At 30.4% G+C, this 25,228-nt stretch overlaps 2 protein-coding genes across 2 annotated transcripts; both read left to right on the plus strand.

Annotated features, from left to right (window-relative positions):
• Positions 1-1,123: 1,123 nt before the first annotated feature.
• Positions 1,124-6,387, plus strand: LOC125054583. The gene is made up of 2 exons (XM_047656563.1): positions 1,124-1,588; positions 5,635-6,387. Exons 1-2 carry the CDS (start codon positions 1,177-1,179, stop codon positions 5,937-5,939), a joined length of 717 nt encoding a protein of 238 aa, XP_047512519.1. The 5' UTR covers positions 1,124-1,176; the 3' UTR covers positions 5,940-6,387.
• Positions 6,388-10,886: 4,499 nt separating this feature from the next.
• Positions 10,887-15,359, plus strand: LOC125054614. The gene is made up of 4 exons (XM_047656620.1): positions 10,887-11,018; positions 11,868-11,947; positions 14,103-14,305; positions 14,694-15,359. Exons 1-4 carry the CDS (start codon positions 10,915-10,917, stop codon positions 14,829-14,831), a joined length of 525 nt encoding a protein of 174 aa, XP_047512576.1. The 5' UTR covers positions 10,887-10,914; the 3' UTR covers positions 14,832-15,359.
• The last annotated feature ends 9,869 nt before the right edge of the window (positions 15,360-25,228 follow it).

Raw genomic sequence — 25,228 nt, forward strand, 5'->3', positions numbered from 1 at the left:
TTTACCTACGTTAGCCTTTACCGTAGGATAAGTTGATTGTGCAAATAGATAACTATCACAATGCACAACCGAGATTCAAACGCTCGATCTCAGGTTTGAGAGTCGCATGCTTAAGCCACTACGGTACCACTGCTCATTCTACTAGATTAAAAAAATATATATTACATAATTAACACTAATTCGAAAGGTAAAAATAATTAAAATTCCTTATTTGTTAAAAGGTTTGATTTTTGTCTGCCATCTAAACAATTAGTTTTAAAATTAAGCTTTTAATACATTTTAGTTACACAATTTTCATATTTATTATTAAATTTGGATTGATATTAACACTAGACTATACTCAATAGACTTAGAATATTAACTTTATTGTACTCGCTACAAATACCCAAAAAAGTCCACTGAATTGAAAAGGCTCAGATTCATATGTACCTAAGTAATTTATTTTCCTAAAGGATTCTTCATAATGTTTTCACAATGGCTTCATACATATTCCGAGTAAAATGCACATGTATAAAAATGTTTCATTTGTTTTCTTGAGACAAAGAAATCTTAATCAGGAGTTTTCGTATATGGCTATTTTAATAGATTACAATCGTTCATATAATAAATATTTCACCTAAAACAAAATTATATGTGTGATACTTGGGGCCACAATTCCGGCATAATTATTCATAACCGAGAAATGTTCTCTAGGTATATGACAGTGTTCCTAAATGAACTATAGGATACTGTAAGATAATAATTCTCAATAGTTTTTCAATCCGTTCGAATTTACTGTTTCAATCATAACGCTATGTTTCAATATCGAAACTTTATTAAGACTAATTACAGCGAGATATACATAACCAGTGTAGCACGTGTAGGCTTCATGGTACGAAAAACAAAATCATATTCAAAGTCCTTTCACAAACCATTATCATATCCAAAAATTTTGACACAAAAATTATCAATAATGATAAAACAATTTCCCATTTTCTCCACGTCGTTACAGAAAGATACGATGCGTTGACGAATTTTAGGCACATTCCTATCGGCGAGGTTCCGCAACCAGCCATCCGTACCGGGAGTGCAATACATGTATAAATAAAACGTCTTCCTCGACACTTGTTCAGTTAAACGCGATCGCTGGCTATGATGGATCGAGCGGGATGTACTAAGTAAATTGTACATCGAACAATGATTATGATTAGGTGCATGGCTGTATTGTGCTGGGCGGCGCTAACCACTGCCGCCCGGAGTGACTTGACCAAACTATTATCCCTAAGTGCGAGGAACAGTGACGGGTCGGTTGTCAATGTAACCAGTGCATCGATAGTGATACCATCCTATAGTGTTCGCAACTCTAGGAGTCCGCAAGAGTTTCAGAAATATGCATTCCGGCCACGCGCTATGCCGGAAGCAAAGTATAAGTCTGAAGTGCTGTACCCTGGTAGCTACTTCAATATTCCTCAGAAGAGCGAGGAAGAGCAAACGAAGGAGGTCTACTCGCAGTTCCAGCCACAGGCAATACCTTTGAGAGAAGAAGGAAGGGAGTTGGATGATGAGCCGGAAGACATCGCTGACCAGGCGACGAGAAGATCATTGTCATGTAGGTATCTAATTGATATTTTGACTTTCAGGTTTTGAGGCAAATACTATTTCTACTCGTGCGTATTTAATATAATCTACAAATAATAATATATGAATATACGGAAGATACACTTTTTTGGACATGTAAGTATTTAAATTTAAATTAGAATCCGGAAGAACAAACCACCATTTGATATTTATTATATCTAATTCTGTTTATTACATTGTACTGCCTCGATCCTACTGTGATAATATTTTATAACACATAAAAGGGTGACCTACTTTAGAACCGATTTAGTGTATACTACATTAATATTTTCACAGATCATTTGTACAGGCCGACGAGTTTCAGTCTTATAAAGACATCACAATTTACTTGGGGTCCAATTGACAATTCATTTGTTTTAGTCAACATCTCAAACGCGGAAATATCATAAAGATATTAAATTAGAGATACAAAATGTCTGTATAACCAATGTCCCATTTTTGTATGTTATATTATTTTATTACTTAGAAATCTACCATTGATCTAAATCTTGGTTTAATGGCTACCCATTTTCTTCACCGTCCAGTAATTTTGAACCACAGACTAAATTTTCATCGAATCTAAGCCACAATCATTTCCGCTTGTGGACATTATTATTTATATTACTGTTATTGAATGTTAACAGCTTTGTTTAACGACCCGTAGATTCTAATTTTAATGTAATTTGGAATTGAATATCCCAAATAATAATTATGTAATTACGTTTTATTCGAAGACGAACATATATTTGATTAGCTTTGAATAAATGTATTCCTAAATGATCACAACAACACTTGTGCAACCTGGTGTACTAGGTATACTAGTTTGGTACGAAATATTTGCGATGCTCCAATTAATTTGAATGTTTTGTTACTAATAATCGCTTACAGAACGCCTGTTGTTTAGTGGCCCAAGGCAAAAAATCTTGGATTCAATTCCGGCAATCAATAAATGTATCTAAAATAGAATGTTTCACAGAAATGCAGTTTGCCCATTCTCTATTGGGACTTCAAACAATATATAAATAGCATCTCTTCTCCTCTAATCTTCCCGATAAAGTACTTGCTTCAGTCTTGACGGGAGACCTTTATTATGCTAATTTATTAAAATTAATCAAGATTTCCCAGTTATAAAAACTAGTACTACCATTGTATGAAGGCGTTTTGTTGCGCTATATTTATATATGTTAAACATACATCGAGACACCTTTTATGGGTAAGATACCCATTTATTGATGGTTGATATGACCTATTTCCTCTCAATTATTTTCATTCCCCTACAATCAAGTGCTAACACACATAAAAATCCACACATAAATGTTCTTACGACCTCAAAGTAAATTCCACTCATTGTTAAAGCTTTTGCAAAATTTATTAAAACAAACACCAGTCCTTTATATATTCATGATAACGATGTTATATTATATAAATAACAAATAACTTCCTTACATAGAATTAAATGTACTTCCCGGAATGCGTTTCTAATGCGATAAATTTAAAAACTGCGGACAGATTTGTGTTTAGTGTGATTTTAAAGAAAGATTTAAGAGTAGTAGAATTTAAAATCATGTAAATTGACTGAAGTATAAATAATATAATAATAAAATTCTTCCCAAAATCCACGGTGAAAATGCGGGCGAAAATGCTGGCGAAAGTAGATGACCAAAACGATCAAATCGAGTAAAGCCGCGGTAAATATGTACGACATATTGAAATTGAAAGTAAACATTATCATGTTTGCAACATAACAGCGAAATCGGAATATTAAGTTAATATAATTGCATGATCGAAAGTCACGCACAGGATAAAAAATATTCCTCATTCCTAATGAATTGATATATTACTATTGACATGACATTTCGTGTTTGTTTTCTATTAACAGGTGAATGTACTTTGAATAAATTTTAGCGAATTAAATAAAAATAAGTGGGGTTAAAACAATTTAAAAGATTTATTTAAAATAATCAGAAGTCATTTAATCAGAACAGTTTTACTAGAAATTAAATTAATTTATTCACTCTGTTTCCGTCCAGGTTGTCAAGATTTTTATTTAAGTACTAGCTGGCCTGGCGAACATCGTACCGCCTAACAGTCGATTCTTTATTTTTTTTAAATACTTATTCTGCTATTCGGGACACTGGTCTAGCTAGTAAGATAAAAAGAAGAAAGTTGATAAGACATCAAATACATTATGTCAAAAAATAAAAAATTACCTTCCGGGAACCCCTCCACTAACACTTGAACTTTATGATATGGTATTAAAGTTCAAATTGACGAAGTATTATTACGAATATTTTGTATGGGAATATAGAAAAGTGTTGTTTTTAGACTTTTTCACTTATTTTTTTTTTTATTTTCTTCCGTAAGAACCATCCTCGTACTTCACGGAATATTATAAAAAAAGAATCATACAAATCGGTCAAGCCGTTTTCATGTTATGTCGTGACAACGGAAAACGGGTTTCATATTTATATATATAGATAATTTATAAAAATCACACTTTTTGTATGTACATTCTATAAAAAACCAAGTTAGCATGGATTGACTGAACACGTTCGGCTTTTGTTTATGCAACGAGCGCAAATAAACAGGCACTAATCGTCACTTATCACATAGAGTTGCACATAACTGCAACATCAGAAAGTATACGAAACAATGGGGGGGTATATTGGGGTCTTTTAAAGTCAAACGGGTTCGACTTTTTTTAACAACCGTTAGACGCTATGTATCTGCTGCTAATGATTATGAATTATGATTAAATTATAGGCAAAGGTAATTTGCAACTGATAACGGGTCTTATTATTAGCAAAACCTAAGAAAATCCATCGAGATAACTGTTGATAACATTAACACGACATTAGCGGCATAAAATGTTATATTAAGGAGTAACTGTTAGTTAACATAATATATGTAACAAATATATACAATGACATATGTAAACAAATTTAAACCAAAATTATCTCGTTGCATACAAGTTTTGTTAAATTTACTAAACGCTGTTAAATAAAATTATATTTAAATTACTTATATGTCTAAAAACTACTTAAAACCAACTTTTTTCTAAGTCTTAAGTGCTGTGGAACGTTGTCATCTACATCGAGTCAATCCACGCTTCACAGTTCTAACATCTATAATCAACAAAGTCTTTAATTATTTTCAGGTTAAACAAGAAATTAATTTCCCGTGAATACGATAGGAAAACGCATGCAATGCTTTTATAACGCGAACAACAGTTATTCATTGATTTTATCTGAATTTCAGTCTTAAGACATATTGTTATAGTATATTATTTTTGTTTCCTAATACAATAATATGATATCGTTAATATATGTCAGTCTGGATTACAATTAGTAGAAATGAAAGACACATACTAAATAGTTTTGGTGGATTTTATTAACATAGCTAAACCATTGTACCTGTGTTGTCGGAAATTTTTTAGTATAATTTATCAAGAAAGTAGTTGTCGTCTGAAAGTGTTTATCTTAATATATATAAATTAAGTGTCACGTTGTTTGTCCGCTATGGACTCCTAAACTACTGAATCGATTTCAATCAAATTTGCGCATCGTGTGCGGTTTGATCTAACTTAAAAGATAGGATAGCTTACATCTCAATTTATACCCGCAGTACTATTTTATTGCAAATTTTTTGTTAATTATTTGATAGTCACAATTCTAACAGATGGCGCTGTGTTGAAAGTACCAACGTTTCACATAAGCTACAATTAATGGCATAACCTCCAAAAAAGCATGGTGGTCTCCATGACTGGGGTTCTCCTACCGTTTCCCTTGAATAGTTTACTACTATGTAATATAACAAAAACCTTAGCCACAGCAACGCTTGGCCGGTCTGCTAGTTTATTATATATTATAACAGAAATTGATAAAATAATTTAAGCAATATGGTGGTAAGGTGTGGGAAGATTCATTTTACTATTCATATTTTTTCGAAGCATAGTTTAAAGAAACATTTCTCATGAAGAGTTTGTAGCAAGCTTTGATTTGTACGTTAACAACCACTCATTATATCATCTCGTTCCAGACATCTTTGGAGGAGAAGCAGACGAAGAACCTGACGATGAAGATGGTGAATACGAAATCGAAGAAGAAGACACAGGAGAAGAGTCCAAATCGAAGAATAAAAGAAAGAAAAAGAAAAATGCCTTAAAGAATAAGCGTTATTCTAAATATATGCTACCTCTTCTCTTAGCCTATAAAATGAAATACGTCGCAATAGTCCCAGTTATGATTGGTGGACTGGTTCTATTAGCTGGGGCCACGGGCTTGGCTGGTTTCTTCTTTGCATTATTCGCGGCTACAATGGCCTTGCAGAAGGGAGGTTACTAAGTCGACGAACTCGTTGCCATCAGTTATAATAAGGGCGAGCGCTATCTGTGATTTACCTATTTTTAATTGGTGTTGTGTATTCGATATTTAAATTCAATTTGACAGTTCCGATCAATTTTAATTGACAATTGACTTGCAATAATTGGAGTTGTTAAATTTATCGATGAAAAAGTTTATTGTCGACGATATTCTCAAAATATTTGGTATATTGGCTGATATATGCATGACATCATCTAGATAAACAAAAAACTAAATTGTCGTTTCCTACAATTTTGTATATTTCAATTTTCACCACTAAATGTTTACGATAACACTGCTATTGTAAATATTTCCAATCTTATAATTCAAGTTATTGTTAATTTATTTATTGAATTAATTTAATAATATTTATAACGATTTAATTTATTACTAGGTTTTATATAGTTACCATTAAATATTGTGTCACTGCCTTTGTTTTTTACTTTCCCATATCTTATTATCTATTTTTCAATGTAAAACAATTAATAATATTGCATCAATACTGCTATAATAGCACTGATAACCCCATAATTAGGGCTGTTCTCACGGTGTCAAATACCTATTTTAATTGAAATTAATATTTTGGTGTATGTGTAGGTATTATTTAATCCTTAAAAAATACTATCAAAAACTTCTTTTAAAAATATAAACATATTCTTGTCCCGACAGCCCTAAATAAATCATCGGATAGACGAGACTTATATATCCTCCAAGCCAAAGCAAGCCAAACTCAGATGATTGTTTTACTTTAAACGAAAACGACACAGTTTATTCAGAAACTTATCTAATTTAAATAATTTAATGCTTATAATAACAAAAATTTAGATTTACAATATCAGCGATTACAAAAAATTAAGGTAACATATTCGAATAAGTTTTTATCCTTAAAATTTTTCCAGCCTTCAGAATTAGCTTATCGTATATTCAGCGAAATATGTAAGTTCGAACAGTAAAAATAATTTCATAGATTTAAGCAGCCTGGAACGCGTACTCGAAAATAAACGAAATATAAAGAGTCCTTTTCTTTTTCGTATAGTACAGTTAACTTAAGGGTTGAACCACAAAAGGCCGATTGTGCAGTCACCAACCGACGTTTTGTTTGTCAAGTATACGACTCGACAAAGTATAGGAAAATACTAGGAACAAAATTGTAATAAATGGTGTTTATTACTTGGGTAAATAAACGCAAGTTACCAAGATTTTTAAGGTTGTAATGATAAAAAGAATTATAATATAGATCACAACATATTTACTGTATAATACATCTATCTTCATAAAATTGTACACTGAAAGGGTTGTTCAAAGTTAAAGTACTTTCTGCTATTTTGTCCCTGACTTTATCAGAGACATTATAGATACCTCCCACCATTTTTCTCATAGATCGCTGTATGTAGCTTCTTGGATTGTGTTTATTGAGAAAAGTTTTCATTTGCCGCTGCCGTAGCTTCATTTTCCGTTTCAAGGGATGTGGTCGGCTAAAAACAGAGCGTTTTCTTCTGGGGAAAATACGTCGGCGACGCTTCCCCATGTTCCAGGGTTTTTTTTCTTTGCTCACTGAGTAATTCCTGTTTTCATGCTTAGCTTTTTGGTGTTTTATTTTAATTTTACATCATGATTTTTTGAGTATTTTGGTGACAGAATTGTCATCTTTGTTTTTCAATTGTCAATATTCAAGGAGGTTAATATTTCTAGAGTAACGCTCTACGAAGGCGATAAAACTCAGGTACAGTTCGACATATAGACAAAAAAAGGCTAGATATATTTCCGTCGGTACAGTATTGATATAGTTTTGGGTGATACTACAATTGTTGTTGCTGCGAACTGCCATGTACGCCGTAGAGCAACAAATTAATTAAAAAATATCCTTGAAGCTTTTTTCTGACATATTTAAGACCTCCAGGTTTTACCTAGAAGTATTCTGTTTAAAAAGTTGTGATGATTGTTAAACATATTAATAGTTTAGTAAAGCTTGAGCCCAGAAATACCGTGCTGTCTTTTGCGTAAATATTTAAAGAATATTTCGGATAAGTGGCGCGGCTGACTTCCCGCAGCACCATCAAATATTACAGTCTTTAAAATACAGATATAGGCTACTACTCATTAATACTTAGGTTACCACTGCAATTAACAAACGAAATATTCTTTGAAAATATTTTGTGTCTGTAATCCTCAAATAGTTGGAGGCTCTTCATTCAAACGTGATTTTATTTTTTAATAAAATTTGTACAGGGTTAAAAAAATCATTCAATACACATTTATAATTGTCTAATACTACAAATGTTGTTCTTTGTATATGTTCTATGCTTCGGGTTCGTTCGTCGGTGACAATCATTGTTTCTAGTTCGTAGAAGGCTAAACTATATGATGCAGAACTTTCCTTATCATCTCTTTCATGGGCCTTCTATGTACCAAAATGGCACCCTGACGTACTTCAAATATCTTTCGGGTACTTGAACCGCACCATAAATAGAAAGTAAGGAGTACAAGTTCATTGCCGCGGCCTTGAACGAGAGCAATGATACTGGCTAAAGGTCGGCTTACATAACACTCGGATGAACAGTTAATATGAATATAATTTTCACAATAAGTTTTACTGGCTGATCGTGGTTTGAAATGAACATTTGTTGATAACAAAAACAACTAGCTACTCGTAAATGTATTCGTTAGTTGATTTAAGCGTAACTGTATAACAAAAATAACTGAAAAGAATGTAATGAAGAATAGAAATACATATTTCAACTCAACTATTTTTGTACGTTTTGATACTTACTCAGCACGATTTGATAATTATATTTAGTTCATTTCATTCAATACAATATATATACAAGTACGCATGTAATTATGACTACTATGTGTGGTTAGTAAGAATTAAAAACAATATACTTTAATTAATCTCGACTCTGATCCCTGAGATCTTAGGTTCGATCTCCAGCTGCGCACCAATGGACTTTCTTTCTATGTGCGCATTTAACATTCGCTTGAACTGTGAAGGAATTCATCGTGAGGAAACCGACATGTCTTCGACAAAAAAAAACGACGGCGTGTGTCAGGCACAGGAGGCTGATCACCTATGCCTATTAGATTGAAAAATGATCAAGAAACAGACCTCTGAGGCCCAGACCTAAAGAGATTGTAGTGCCACTGGGCACTCGAGTTAGAGTTTATTTATTTATGAATTTATTTTTATACTTTAATTAATAGACGAATTGTTGTCGTTGCTAATAAGATGCTTCCGCTCTCTTCGCTCGCGTAATTTTCGCGAAGAGAATCAAATCTTTGTGTTCTCAAGTTTATTAAAAATATGTCTACATTGTAGACATTTTGTAGGGTCCTCATAAACAAAGAGTCGTTTCCCAAACTGAAACCCAAAGCAACATAGAAACCAACCTTGCCTAATCGGTGAAAGTTTCTTGTCCTTGTCCTATTTAATACTTGATCTAAAATTAGAATCTCATAAGCCTTTTATACGTTTAATGTTCATTTGTTTTAGAAAGCTGGAATCAAATGGTAATAAAAAGTTTTGTTGTCCAATTTGATAATTAAATAAAAAGAAGTCCCCTTTGCCGCGTCTATTTCTCTGTATGAATGAGTACGAAAGTTTACTAGTGCCTACTCTCAATATATCTGTTCGAACCAAAATAATAATAATTCAGTAATCCAGCATCAAAAGGGTTTGGGCCTAAAAATTCTGCATCTATTTCATTGAAAAATTTTCTGTGCGCCTACTTGGAATTGGCACGTAGAATTTTGAGACAAACCAAAGTATGTAATAACAATTCCGTCATGGGACAAACTTTACAAGGGTCTTTGCCTAAAAATTCTGAATCTATTTCATTAAAAAATTTTCTGTGTGCCTACTTGAAATTGGCACATAGAATTAGGAGTCAAACCTAATATGTTATAATAATTTCGTAATGGGACAAACTTTTCAAGAGTCTGGGCCAGAAAACCTCTGCATGTAAAATGTATCTTTGTAGCTCAGTAGTATGCAGGACTTTAACAGGCCTTACGCAAGAAAATTGATTGGTGCAGTCGGGTTAAAACTACTATTCGGTTGAATTTATTATTATATAAACAACTAAAACCATATTAAGCTTAAATGATACAGCTTAAGACTGTAAAAGGTACTATCAATTTTAATTCTGGCTAAAATGTATGTAGGAAGCCAAGTTGATGTACATCTATTATCTATTAAGGTACTATAACAACAATGTAACATAGTTTCTATATCAAAAAGAAAGTAAGGATTGAGTACTTCACAAGTTTGTATCAAGAAAAACAAATTATTCCCGGTCTCGCAGCAAAATCTAAAAGAGACTTTATTAAAATATAAATACGTTGCTAATTTGCTTGTTCAAATGTTAATATTCGGCTTGTTTTCATTTCAGTTGTTACGCCTCTTTGTAGTACAATACGCATCTCATGTATGAATGAACGCCTAAACGTCGTAGTAAGAGTAACAAGTTATGATACTAGAACAAAGTACACATATTGAGTTATTTCTTATATACGAGTAGTATTTTTGTTCTTAACTACAATTACAGTTTATTTTAAAGTAGGTAAATCCATTTATATAGACAAACTCTGTAATGAAATACAATCAATCACGATTAATAATATACAATATATAATTGTTAATGATACAAAAACTTTAGCACATTCCTAATTTACTACCTTTTTTTTAATTCAATAAATGTGTTCCTTACAACCAATGTCCAATACTTTATTGACGAGTTATTTGAAAAAACTCATTTAAATTATTACAACTATATATTAGATTAATTACATAACACATATCAGGAAAACCTCACATACACCTCTCCAATCCAAATCTTGTCCTTGAAGTATCAAACAATTCAATCGCAGTAGTGAGGATTACCAAATCTCACGTATATATAAAAGCGTTCCATCCCAGCGTCTTCATTTCATCCCTAACGCTGAAACTGAAAACATCGAGATGAAGGTGTTCTGTGTTTTACTGTTGATTGGGGCGGCCTGTGCGGCGCCAGGAGCAAGTAACAATGATGTTGTTGAGCTTTTATCAGGAGTTACGCTTGAGAAGTGAGTGCTTTTTTATTATTCCGGAAGTTTAAACTTGTTTGCAAGAAATAGATGATTTATTATCATTATTTAACCATCCATAAATGTTTAAATGGGTTAGTAAGTTATTAATACAATTCCTTTTATTGCGTATAAACGATTTTCTACAAAATGTTCTTAGTTACTTTTATTAAAAAGCGTGATTGCAAGATAATTTAATTTTCAGGTACAAGAATTAATATTTCACATAAAATTAAGTCTCTCTAAATATATCTATCATTAATGATTAATTGTTATTTTTACTTGAAATTTTAGTTTTGACGGTTAAAAAGCGTAATGCGTAATGATTTTAATTTAGGGGCAAGTGTCATTAGAAATGATAAATTTTAACGCATGAAACGAATTTTAGTTCCATTGTTCTTTTTGGAAAGTGTCAACGAAAGTGTGTAACAATTACACGTGTAATAAGCCCTTTATGTTACACCTACTGTCATTTTTACGGTCACCAAATTTTAGGTCAATTTTAGATAATATTTAGTAAATTAGTAATTTATTAAAACAACCTACGAATAAAATGTTTTATTAATGGCCTTTTTTCAGTATTCTTAATACTTATAATAACTAAATACTTATATTATTTTGCAGTATCACAGATAAAATTTTGTCTTTAATCTAAATTTCAAAAATAGAATCACAGTTTTATATAAAAGAGTCTAAATAAGGAGATTTGTTATATTCTCGAAGTATGCTCCTATTTGAATTAAGCGTGATAAACATTCAGAATTATTATATATGAAAAGGATTCTATAAACTTCCTCAGGGTTTCAAGTAATAATTTTAATATACTAAGTCTGATATTCCTTCTTCCAGGGACGCGCTAGGAATAGACAAACTAAATGTAAAGCTGGAACCAGGTGAATTGAGAGATGTCAAGAGAACTTTTGATGAAGGTAAGAAATATTACATTACATAGTATTGCGTTTTCTTTATATAATTTAATTTTTGTCATAGGCACTGTTTCTATACCAAAATGTGATAAATAAACATTTTATTTGAGCAAAAATAATTGTTTGTTGTTTAAAATAACAAGAACCCACATCATGGGGCTTATGTTCTGTCCAAAAAGCTATTGTATCGTGTATATATTGATCCCGTCCTCTCACAAGATTTAAAGTCACTAAGGAGGGTATTATGTAGCATAAAGCGTTGAATAACAATATATAACTTATTAGCTTAAACGAATTATAACGAAAGTAAGATTCGTATTTTCCGCTAAATTAGGTCACAGATCTATGTATATGACACCGAATATGTAAAAATTCTAGACGAAAACCGTGTCAAAGAATTTTAAATACAGGAAGTCATATAACATAGTGTATAGTGCAATGGAATACCTGGTTAATTTAAATAGTTACATATTTTTTACTTAATTACTTCCGAATACCAATTGTATAAGCTGTTTCAGTTGAAAATAATCATAAATTTGCGTGAGAGTTAAACATCCTTAGAATTCTTCGCGTTGTTGTAATTACTATGATATTATATTATTTTTAAAGGAAGATGTTTTTATGAACGATAGAAACAACATTTTTTTAGAGCTATCTCCAAATTTTTTTAATTATTATTTATATTTCTCGTTTTGTTAATTATTATTTTTATAGTTTATAAGTATCGCATAGTATCTCTATGTTTTGTTTGTTTCTAAATATAATATTTAATTGCTCGTTGGCAAACCTTTTTTTTAAATAAATGAATGCAGCTTATCGCTTGCTACAAGCTGCAACTGTAGATTACAAAAAATACTCAAACTGCTTTTTACGGCTTTTGAAATAAGCTCGGTTATCCAACCAGTGAATATCCTAAACAATATTAACTATTCAAAGGCGTTCTTAATTGGAAATGCTTAGTTTTAATAAACTCATTATAATGGAAAAAGCCTTACTATTAATGAATGCATAATTATATATTTTCCAGTATAACAAATCCTAACAAAAAAATTGATTGTATTATGTATTCAATACATAAACATGTATGGAAATTGTATGTCAATGTTTTTGTGTATTTTCTCAATAAATTCATTAAAGGAATAACTTAACTGTTGCATGTAATGTCGTAATTCACAAATTGATTTGTTTATTCAATTATGTGCGCACTTTTACATAGAAAAGGGTTGGCACATCATTTAAATTAAAACAATTTTAATCAAATTTATTTACCAAAAAGAGTTGTGTACTAAAAATATTTTTACTAAATACTATTGTAGAAATTAGTACGTTTTGAATTTTATCTCAATTTTAATTTCTTTATGAACTTTGACGTGAGGGGACTTTTATAAACATGCCGCAAGCCTCATTTATTAAGGATTGCTTGATTTAATGTATTGACTACACTATAAGGGGGAAAATGATAAAACATAACACAACACACTGTAGTTTTTAGTGGTTTATAGCAATAAATAAAAATTTGAACATTAAAAAAATTTAAGTCTTATTATAGAAACTTATTGTACATTTATCAAAAGTGTATTAGAACCCGTTTACAAAGTAGAAACAGTATTGGTCTAACATACTCGCTAGAGACAACCCTACGCGCGGATGGAAAGTCTGTGTCAATGAACTGTTACGTGAGATCACGCGAGTCAAGGTCGATGCAACGCGTACGCATGTAGCACGTGCTGCGTACATTGTTTGCATGTGTTTATTGAATAAGGAAAAGATGTTAAAAATATTAGCATATAGTTTTAAGACATTTTGCGGAAATAAATTCAGATATTTTACTCAAGTCCACTTTTTGCTTATTTTTTCGGCATGTTTCATTTATAGTTAAATAAGATTAGATTTCAATTGTTTCTCTTAAATGTCTAACTAGAATTATTTTATCCTCTACTATACGACTCATGACATAAAGCCAATTTTTAGTCGAATCGGTTCGTGTAGTACAAAAATAATTAAAAGGCAGTTTTGTTTTTTAAAGATCTTTTAAAATATTTAATATATTTGATAGTACCTACTTCCGCTCCATGCTATACCACACATTATTAACTTGCCATAATATAATTACCTTTTAAAATTAATAGTAATTAATAAGTCTAATGTTGTCTTACAGCCAGAGGCAAAATCAAGAAATACACGCCACTCCTAGCAGGTATAGGAGTAAAGGTGATTGCCGTGATTGGCATTCTCTTCGGCGCGCTAACTCTCTTAGTTACTAAGGCCCTGGTGGTCGCCAAAATGGCACTGATGGCAGCTACAGCTTTAGGACTTCATAAAATGTTCAGTGAAGGAGGTTGGAACAGTATTAGCGGAAAGGTTGGTCGTCTTTATTTATAGATTGTTTTATATTGCGATGGCTCTTGGTATATAAAACCCAGCCACCAGTATAGGCATTTTGAGCATACCAATTATTTAAAAGGAAGCAACACACTCGAGGTTTCCCTACATCGTATGCGTCATGCATTTAATTCTAAAGGTTGCTTAACTGAATCTATTTTAAAGGCAGACAAATAGATAGTTGCCGTAACAAGCTAAAAGATGATACATGTATTTAGGAGCTTGTCCTGGTTTACTAAATCTATTTTAGCGTGAATTGTTAATTGTCCTAAATAGGCTGTCAAACGATTTCTCTTATGGTATATTTGATTTAGAAAAATGTCTATACTCAACAAAATATGCCGATATTTTATGGTACTTTTTTCAGATTTCTGGTGTCCAACCATCACCTCAGGCATGGTCATCTCCAACAGCACAACAGTCTAACGCATACCCCTACGCGAGATCGGTCGACACAGCTAACGAAGCGAATGATGTTGCCTATAGAACGCAAATACCATCATAATGAATATTATTATTAGGACATATTTAATATTAGGTTTAATAATATTCATATTTTCTGTAAACGTTTTCTGGAATATCAAATTGATTGACATTGTATGTCAATTGTCCGAAGTTAAAATTTTTCTAATGACAATTGAATATCGAATTTCAAATGTGACCAATGATACTGTATGCCATTTGTCGGACGTCAACTTATTTGACAGTTGACATATGATACGTTCTATCATAATATTAAAAAATATATGTTTTGAATATCGAATTTTAAATACGAAATTGAAAATTGAACGATAATTTAAAAATTGTGACTAATAGCGCGATGTTTTTAATACGATTAGATTAACTTATGTACGAGCTTTAATTATTTAAGAACTAAGGCTGAATGCAATGGTGCTTTACCTTTTAATTCAATGTAGTTACATATAATAAAGGTTCAAACATATAAAGAAAAAAAATATATTTAATTTAAGATGTAATAAATATAAATGTATGTTACGGAAGTCTCATCGATCTATCCTATATTTTTTTTAATTATTTTTTTATATTATAATTATCTTTAAAATAAATTATTAAATGTACAAATGAGAAATTTGGAGATAACAGGGTATAGATACTGAGTGACTATGTAACACACTTAATTTTTTTTTGGTCTCTTTACTTACGGGTACTTTGTATTAGATTCTTAGCTCATAAGTATTTGTTTTAAACAAGACTGCTTTCTGTAAGATCTTTAAATAAATATACCCAATAAATATTAATATTTGTTTTATTACTATTAATTATTTTTAATATCATCATCATCAATTATTATTATTAGATATATGAAGACTATAAGCTTTAATTAAAAATAATATCTACTCTTAACTCGTGTGAAAAAAATTTATCGTAATATAAATCACCACCAGCGCATATAATTGTTCTCAACTGTAAATCGCCACTTCAAACCTCCTAACGCCATCTAGTGGGCATTTTCCATAGCTTATCGACGCGTCTGGAACGGCAGCAATATAAAAAATGTAATTTATACAAATTATATTTTGACATGACCATGATATCCTTTTAAAGTATTTATCATATCTTAGACTCGTAAATAGTTATTTTATTAAAGACCTTAGACTTATAAATAAATATAGACTTAGACATATATACCCATTTATATTTACAACAAAAAGCTTGGTAATATTCTATCGACTATTCATTTATTGTAGATTTCCTTTGAATAATTTTAAAATATATTCTTTGACTATACATTAAATATAGATAATTGTAAACTTTTTGTAAATACCTATAAATAAATCATAAATTAAAAACTCCAATATAAAAAATTAATGAAAATTTTAGAAAGTGTTATTCATATTATATTTTTGTAGACAATTATGAAAATACAATAGTTATTACATACAAACAATAGCAAATTAATTTATAAATGAATATCTCAAAGTATTCGAGATTATATCATTCTTAAAGCTTTTCTTCAGAGAGCTGAAAATCATAACATACTCCCAACAGACTAAATAGAAACTAAACAGTTGCGTCGAAAGTACTTACTTTTATAGTAGTTTCAATTGAAAGTTTGTAAAAAGATTTCTTACTGACAACACTCACACAAGGGAAAACTTGCGTGGCTACACGTATGTATTTACACGCCTTTCTCTTACAAACACAAGCAAATATTTCTTTGGGAACAGAAAACCTTAGAAGCGAATTTCAATTAAAATCATATATTCATCATGATTAAACGATTTCCTTCGTTATTCTTCGTTTTGATACTCATTCTATGGCAACAATGAAACATCCTTTTAATATCAAAATATTTTTAGAATTAATGTTTAACGACTGAGGTTATTCGAGGAAATTAAAGTTTAATTCGTCATAGAACTTACAATATTGTAATTATAATTTAGCACTGTACATTTGCTATATGAAAAGTAAAACCAACGGGGTACTAAATGAAAGTTTAAAACGTAAATTATAATTGTGAATATCAAGGTTTTAATCATATCAGAAGCTATACAATGTATCTAGCTTCATTACAAAACGACCAGTATACTTTATTATTATATATTGCATTTACAGAAATTTATCTACGTTTTACAAAAAAATATCAAACGAAGCCACTCTATATCATTCTCTAGCTGCATTCCTAAGGAACAAACTTTCTCTACCACTACAGTGACACTATATCTGTGTGAGTGTACTTTCACTTCTTAACTTTTTTATTTTTCTCTTCGTAGTCATTTTTTATCATAAATTATTACATAATAACACGTGCTTCAAAAATATTCTTTCGTATTTGTTTGCTTGAATTTGATTTGTTTTGTAAGGATTTTTCTGTTTAAAATTTTACACAGACTGATTTTAATTTCTTTGTTGTTACATAAAATATCATATAAATGATTGTAAAACCATAATACTAGTGAATTACACCTATAAAATAAGTAGAGATGAACAAAAACACTATGAGTTTAATAAAAAGAGCTACAGAGTACAGTTTTCATGCTTTTGAATATTAAAATACGGACTAAAAACCTTCCAAGCTAATCTCTCAATCACCATCCGGTATAAAATCACACATCATAAGGTTTTATTTTTCTATTAGACACTATACAAGAGGCAAACAAACAAATTAATCAGATTCGTAAAACTTTTAAATAAACATTTTTGCCTACATAGCCATGCTTGTTGCGAAACGTCGAGACAAATTTCTAAATTAATAATTGCAAATCTTCTGGATAAATGCGATTACTTGCGCTATATATTCTTTAAAACATTCTTTAAATGTACCTTTTTGCCTATAAAGATTATAATGATTTAATTACTATATAATGAATCTTCAAGCTCTTATGTTTTCTCACTGTAAACAATAATTTCCTGTAATTTCTTTATAAATTATCCCTCACTCGACGGACTAAGTACTTATTAACTATAGCCCATTAGAAAAACAGCATTTGGAATTTAGGCTTAGACACCTTTCTCTCCGCTTTCACACCAAAACAAAACAAACATGTTTTTATTATTAGAAAACAAAAACGGCCTTTTATGATAATATATCAATAATGAAAGTTCTTATTTATAATAGTTTGATACACAGTTATAAATTATGTGAGCCATGATAATAAACATCTACAAATGGATAAAATTATGAAAACATATTTTTATATTTTTAATGTTAAAAAAAATATAATATCGTTCCAAATTCAAACTCTATTCGAAGTTAAAAATTCTACTTTGCGATTATTCTTTTTATAAACTTATGATATTGTTGATTTATAATTATAGTGTATCCCATATCAGACTAGTCAAATTAACAGTTATTGTGAAGTATTTTTGTACAATTCGTTGTGCTATACCTCGGTAATTAATGCGAAATTCGGTCATAGTATTAGATTATAGGCTTTGTAGAAAAATATCTAGTTCTACAATTCTAAATAAAAATAGTAGTTTCTAAAATTAGCGCGTTTAACTAAGCCAACAAACGCTATAGCTTATAAACATTCGTACATAAGTTCAAATAAGTCTGATATCAAATTTCACTCACAAAATCTTTAATTCAGAAATGGCCGAATCGTGGAGAAACTTTGTTACGTAACTCCCGAGGCAGGTGCATCATTTCACAACATGTGAAAGTTTTCAACTTTCGAAAGTGAATGTATACGCCCTTTTACAATGCGTAATTATTTCGACGAATTATTGTATCACTCAACATCGTCTGTAGCAAATAATATTATAGTCAAATGAAAAAAAAGTTATGTTATTCCCCAGAATTATGTGCCTTTACATGGAGTAAGATTCTTAGTTTGATATTCGGCGACTTAGTTTTGAAACTAGCAAGGAAAAATAAAAAAAAAGAATGTATTTTTTAAGTTAAATGTTGTTATTGATACAATAAAATGATGTAGACAGAGTACTAAAAATATTTCAGTCCGTTCTAGGTACCGGTCATCACACCACTCATCATTAGGGCATTGATCACACATTGATAAAATAGTTCTAGACAAAAAAATCTCTTCAATATCACCTTAATAAGAAAAATACTCTTACGAATGAGTAAGTGTTATTTTGTGGTTTTATATTTCTAAATTCATAGTTTAGTGTTTAGTTTATGATGATCGCCAACCTTCGCAAGGAGATGGTATTATAAGAAGAAGAAGAATTTCATAGTTTAACCAGATTAAAAACGTCAAATCTATCTATAATCTAGAAGCGAGATATTTGTAGTAGCAATAATACCTACTTTCCATTCCCAATAAAAGGGGCAACGATATAGAAATAAAGATTACTAAAAGACAATTCTCATACATATTATCTTTTTTATTTTTTTTATTAAAATGTTTATTTGTATCTCAAATTTTACATTAAATACATGAATTGAGACAGCCCCCGTAAGTAGTTAGAGACACTTGTGTTGGGGTTAAGTTAATTATCTATATTAAGATAACAATAATAATATTCCACAAAAATACTTTTTAATTAATCCTTTGCAAATAAACGTTATATTGAATTTTTTGATGAAACCGTTATTGAGAATTCTATTTAGAATATGTAATTATTGACCTTATCTTGATTTGCCTTTTGGAAACGCGATTTCTGTTCACTGCTACAAATTTTCTACGATATATCTCGATATTTAAGCTTCCAGTCATAAGATTGTTCTAAAACCTGTCAACGAAAAGCTTGAGCTTTCTCTGACGTCACACGTGAGGTTATATCACTATAGAAAGTTGGTCAATGAACCCGGAGTGGCACAGATTACAGGTAGGTGCAGGTTGGAAACGGATGTGCGGTGAAACTCAGTTTTCTATCGACTCATTTTTTATCTGCTAAATGTCAATAATTAGAAAATTAGAGCGTTTTTATTTTAAGATAAGCAATTATTTATCTAATTTCGAAATTGGTTGAATTGTAATATTAATTATGTGTTACATCGACGTCATGGTGGAGAGACCTTAGTTCTACACTGCTTCCACAAAACCACGATGAAGTTCTTTTGTAACTTTGTAAAAAATATATTATTTTTGTCTTAGCGAAAAAATTGTAAATTTAACATAACCAAATTATGGTAAATTAAGCTTTAAAATATATTTAATAACTTAACATGTTTTTAATATGCTAACGAAATAATAAATAGTAAATATCTAGAATAAATATTAAAAATAAATTTACTCCTTAAAAACTAGAAACGAAAACTAAAGAAAATGTATTTGGACTTTTATATTTTCTGTACAGATTACAAACTATTGAAATGTATTACAATATCTAAAACTTTATTAACTGACTAATGATTTCGTGAGTTTCTTTGCCAACTTTGACTGTATCAAATCACCTTTTGTTGTCTGTATTTCATAGATAAGTTCATCGGGCAAAACGAATAAGATGTTAAACAAAATATAAAAAGGTTTTATTGACGATTGTGTCCCCTTTCCCTACAGAAGCTACTAATATTTTCCATCTCAGCACTAACGCGTACCACATTCCAAACTCAGACTTTCTTCTGTGTCGTAACACTTATAGTAATGAACTTGTGTTCACAACCCACACTTTCACAGTACACAAAGAAAAGTATCACCCGTATTCGCGTGGTAATACAGTGGGAAATTGCTTGAGTTTTCCATCTCATTGGATATGAAATATGTATTTAGGATGAGCGGAACACCTAGTAGCCTGATTTAAAATATTATACGGTTTATGAATTAACTTAAGATATGAAATAGCCATTTCTAATTTTCGTGTACATATAATTTATTAGGTTAAGATTGTACTAACAATCATTTTTTTTATTAAATAGAAGTTTTGACTTAGACATTATAACACATTATAAAAATATTATAATAATTTCGAGGAAGCAGTTGCTTTTGTTAGTTATAGTTACTAGAAACAGTTCTCTTAGTAAGTAGTTTTTAATAATTATGATCGAAACCATAGTAGTAAGTAAAGAAACCCTTCTAGGCGAACTATATGAAACAGGGACCTAAAATCTTCATGATTTATCGTACTTATATTATATTTAGAATTATGGAAGAATGTTGTATGAATGATGTAATTAAGAAGACTATATTAAAAAAATAATATAATTTACTTCCCTATTTATTTGTGTGAAAAGCAATACTGTGTGACTGAATAATAATAAAAATGGTATGATCTTAGAAGGGTAGTAGTTATTTTATTTTGTATACATTGATTTCTTTTATAAAAGTTTTCATAATTTTCCAGATCAGTTGTTCAATGAAGAACATAGCGTAAACAAAAGAACATTTTAAACTGACACAAAAAAATTGTACCCCTCATTAGAGAGCCGTATGATTTAAAAAATGAACAACACTTATCGAAACTATTCGTTAATTATCTAATTTTGATTTACGTTTCATTCATTTCGCCAATATCCGGCGTAAACTTTACATTTGTGTAGTAAAATATTTGTAGAGAAACCACGTAATATTTAATCATGTAACAAATAGCTGCTTCGCTCGAATAGCTACTTTCACAACTTTCATTTTCATGTACTCGGTCGTTCTAATTTCTTCATTTAATCAAAACCTACTCTCGTTCTGTGTAATAAGGTCTATTTCACAAGAATTAGTTCAAAGTGACGAATTCTTTTGTATTACGTAATGCCATTCTGTTATAGTGTAATACTAGTGGACCCGACAGACGTTGTCCTGCATGATATTTCAAGCAATTAGTAAAGCAAAGTATGAAAGTACCGACTGCAGGGCCATCTGGCGGGCTGATTTGTGAATCTAAACCATTCCCAGATCCCCTTGAACACACACAAAAAATTTCATCAAAATCGGTCCAGTCGTTTGAGAGAAGTTCAGTGACATACACACTCACAAAAGAATTATATATATAAAGATAGGTTCGTATCCTTTAAGGAAAAATAACTCGATTTCAAATTATTTTGTGTGTTTAACACTATAAATAAATAAAATGTTCTATTGTTGTGGGACTCCTCTTCCCTAATTTGACACCAGTACGTATCGCATTGGATATTAAATGTAGTAAAAAAAATTTAAAGGGCATAGACATAAGTCAAAGACAAATTCCTAAAAGGAAAGTATGTATTATATTCTTCATGTATTTTACGTGAAATTCTCAGCTGAAATTAAAATCAAAATATAATTTATATGTAGGTTACTCAAGAAACACTTGTAAATATCAGTAAAAAAGTAATGGTTCTAAATTTACATTACTGCCATTACATTTACTCAGGAGCGTAGAGAACTCTTCGTCACTCTTTTAACAGTCATTTTTTAATGTTTGTTAGAACCTGCAACCAATATATCATGCTCCTCATCGCATGTTAAAGCATAATAAGAAATCGATCCCAGGACATTACAATCAGTCAGAGTTTCATGATGAGCTTGATCTTAATCACTGAATTACGGGGAGGCAATTTTATACTTAAAAATAATCAAATTATTATTTATTTATATTGATTTGCTTTTCATAGAGGGCGTAATAACTTATTAATATTTTATCTATAAATAGGTTTCTTTCGGCGCATTAAAAAAGGTACCATAGTTAGCTTCACTGCCGCGATGCAAAGAGTACAAAAATAGAATCTCATTTAAAAAAAAAATATTAAGCTAACTTTCAGTCAGTTTGATAAATAAATAACATATTCAACATTGCACACACACATGCTCGCATTAAAATATTTTGTATGAAAGTAAATAAACTTCGTAAAGAAAAGGTATTTACCAGTGTAGGTACATAAGAACAATGGAAGAAATACAAAATTTTTCCATAGACAAAAAAGCGTTATACAGTAAAATAAGGTAGTAATCGTCAACAGTACGTTTTTGCCTAATAGTAAATATTATCATTAAAATAATATATTGAAAAATAGTACATTTTATTTGAAAAAATCATACTGAAAAAGCACTACTTTTACATGTATACTGAGAGCTATTTAGAAAAATAATAATTAACTAATATAAAAGAAAAATCTTCCATATAATAAGCGAAACATCACACTATTTATAACATGCTATTTATGGCTATTAAATTGTATACAATACTGAAAACTGTAGCCATACAAAACGCAGTATTTTAAGACAATCTCTTTTCTCGCAATTTATGATAGCAAAATACGTCATATTGAGTTTTTTATTTTTCTTTGTAACTGTGTAACTAGCGCCACCTATTGACTAATTTTATAACCACTTCATTGTTTAAAGAGCCATCTATGTTTACTAAACATAAACCTACCATCAACGAAAGAACGCTACAAAAAGAACAAAATGAGACTCTGTTGCCATGACTTAATGGTAGAGAGCGCTGTTTTTTATTCTTTTTGTTAGATGAAAGTTTAAGACCACATGATAATGATTCGGACTCGAATGCGTTCAAGTTTCTAAAACAAAAAATAATCACAACCGTTACTGTGCTGTATTCGTGATTTACTCGCATTTAAAAATCAGTCCATCTAATTTTGAACTGAAATTAGATGACATTGTCATACTTGGTAGAGAAATATTTTCTCCCGTATATAATGATCGTATTGCATTTAACAGATATGTCATTCTACGATTGGAGATCTTTAACCGGTGTAATTCAATGGTCTAATATAGAACAGTAACATTTTACATAATACAAGCTCTAAAATCAACAGAATTTTACTAATTCCGTCTGTAAATACCAATCTGCCTTGCGATTCTGTAACTCACTTTTCGAACTCGCACAGCGGTTTTCGCAGCGGCGGTCGCGCTCAAATCAGTCGCGAAGCAGTCATTCTCTTCAGACAAATCTCATTCGAAACTCGAATTCTTAGGTAATACAACAGAATGAACGCTACTTATGCTTGATATATTCGGTAGTGGGTTGATCATCTTTAAAACCGCATTGATAAGGCAAATAAGTATTTTTTAATTACTAATAAAAAACTAAAATTTGTAGTTGGAGGTGTATTTGTATTTCAAAATAGAATATTACTCGAGAAAATGTATTATCTATGATGTGGTATAATATAAATTAATTAACTAATGAGCGCTGAGTATGAGTGTCATAAAGTATAAATATATTGAGATACGGGAGTTATAGATCCCGCTAAGGGCCATTTAGAAGTATCACACTTAAGAGTGTTAATCGCAGTATTGACTATGTTAACTTATTTAACTGTAACATCTGTTTTGCTTGGTTGTCTGTTTTTTTTGTCTACCCACATTTTTGGTGCTGTATTGTTTTGTTATTTTATATATGTACATCATCTGTGCGCTCTAATTTCTAATTTTTAATCTTAGTTTTAAATATTGTTTCTCAGTAAGTGAATTATGTATGCAATTCTTATGAGAAATAAAGTTATTCTTAAACCTAAAAAAACTGCATTTTCTATAAAAACTGAATTCTCTTTAAAAACAACTATTGAAGATAAGTATGAAAGAAATAAAAAATTCTAGTAACAAAAGAAAATGAAACACCAAGAGGTTTGTAAACAGTTCAATCACCCGGAACATTACATTGATCATCATTGATACACAGATTTTTCTCTAAAGTAATGTCGATATTTCATTTTTAGTGATTTATTTATTTACAGAAAGAGCCACACAATTGTGTTTAAAGTGCTTAAAATTATTGAGTAAGGCCAAAGTAAAAATATTTGTATAGGTCTGAAATAAACGTCGCAAAATGCAGCGATTTATTGATTGGGCATTTCCTTACGAAATATATCACAAAAAACGCAAAGCTTCAACCTAGTGTAAAATGAAATCTATTTTAAAGGAGATTCATACGATTAATATAGTAGTACTTTGAAGTACAAGAATTGTCTCATATGGACGGTTTTAATAAAACGTCATTACTCATCTTATACTTGACATATCTTAATATATATATTTCTTGTGTGCGTGTGTATGTGACTGAACTCCTCCTAAACGACTGGACCAATTTTGATGAAATTTGTTGTGTGTCTTCAAGGGGATCTGGGAATGGTTTAGATTCACAAATCAGCCCGCCAGATGTTAAGGGTAGTCCACCCCTAAATTTTTATTTTTATTTTTTAGACAAAATTTTTAATTTCTATTTTTTATGATACAGCATTAAAAAATACATACAACCCCTAATTTTCACCCCTCTATGATCAACCCCTATTTTTTTATTATAAATGATATACATGGCAAAACGACGTTTGCCGGATCAGCTAGTATCATATATATTCTATATACGAACGCACAGACACTAGTGTAGTATTATTTAGTAGTAGAAAGGACTGCCATATTTTCTGATCATTACTTAATCTCTTCTGATTTATTTAAAATTTATATTTTGCTCTTAGATACCTAAGTAGATAAATAAATAAAACTATTAAGTTTTAGTCAGCTTCACTTTTAAATACTTTTTATTTAATATTGTTGATTGATTTAATTATCTAGTTATTTTTATTGTGTGTGAAGAAATTAAAAG

The sequence above is a fragment of the Pieris napi genome, chromosome 12 (genome assembly GCF_905475465.1).
Source record: "Pieris napi chromosome 12, ilPieNapi1.2, whole genome shotgun sequence".
In the NCBI taxonomy this organism is placed as follows: domain Eukaryota; kingdom Metazoa; phylum Arthropoda; class Insecta; order Lepidoptera; family Pieridae; genus Pieris; species Pieris napi.

Coding starts and splice junctions, on each gene's coding strand:
- LOC125054583 (XM_047656563.1), top strand. CDS start 1,177: ATGATTATGATTAGGTGCATGGCTGTATTGTGCTGGGCGGCGCTAACC. Junction 1,589..5,634: donor GACGAGAAGATCATTGTCAT/GTAGGTATCTAA, acceptor ATCTCGTTCCAG/ACATCTTTGGAGGAGAAGCA.
- LOC125054614 (XM_047656620.1), top strand. CDS start 10,915: ATGAAGGTGTTCTGTGTTTTACTGTTGATTGGGGCGGCCTGTGCGGCG. Junction 11,019..11,867: donor TCAGGAGTTACGCTTGAGAA/GTGAGTGCTTTT, acceptor TCCTTCTTCCAG/GGACGCGCTAGGAATAGACA. Junction 11,948..14,102: donor CAAGAGAACTTTTGATGAAG/GTAAGAAATATT, acceptor GTTGTCTTACAG/CCAGAGGCAAAATCAAGAAA.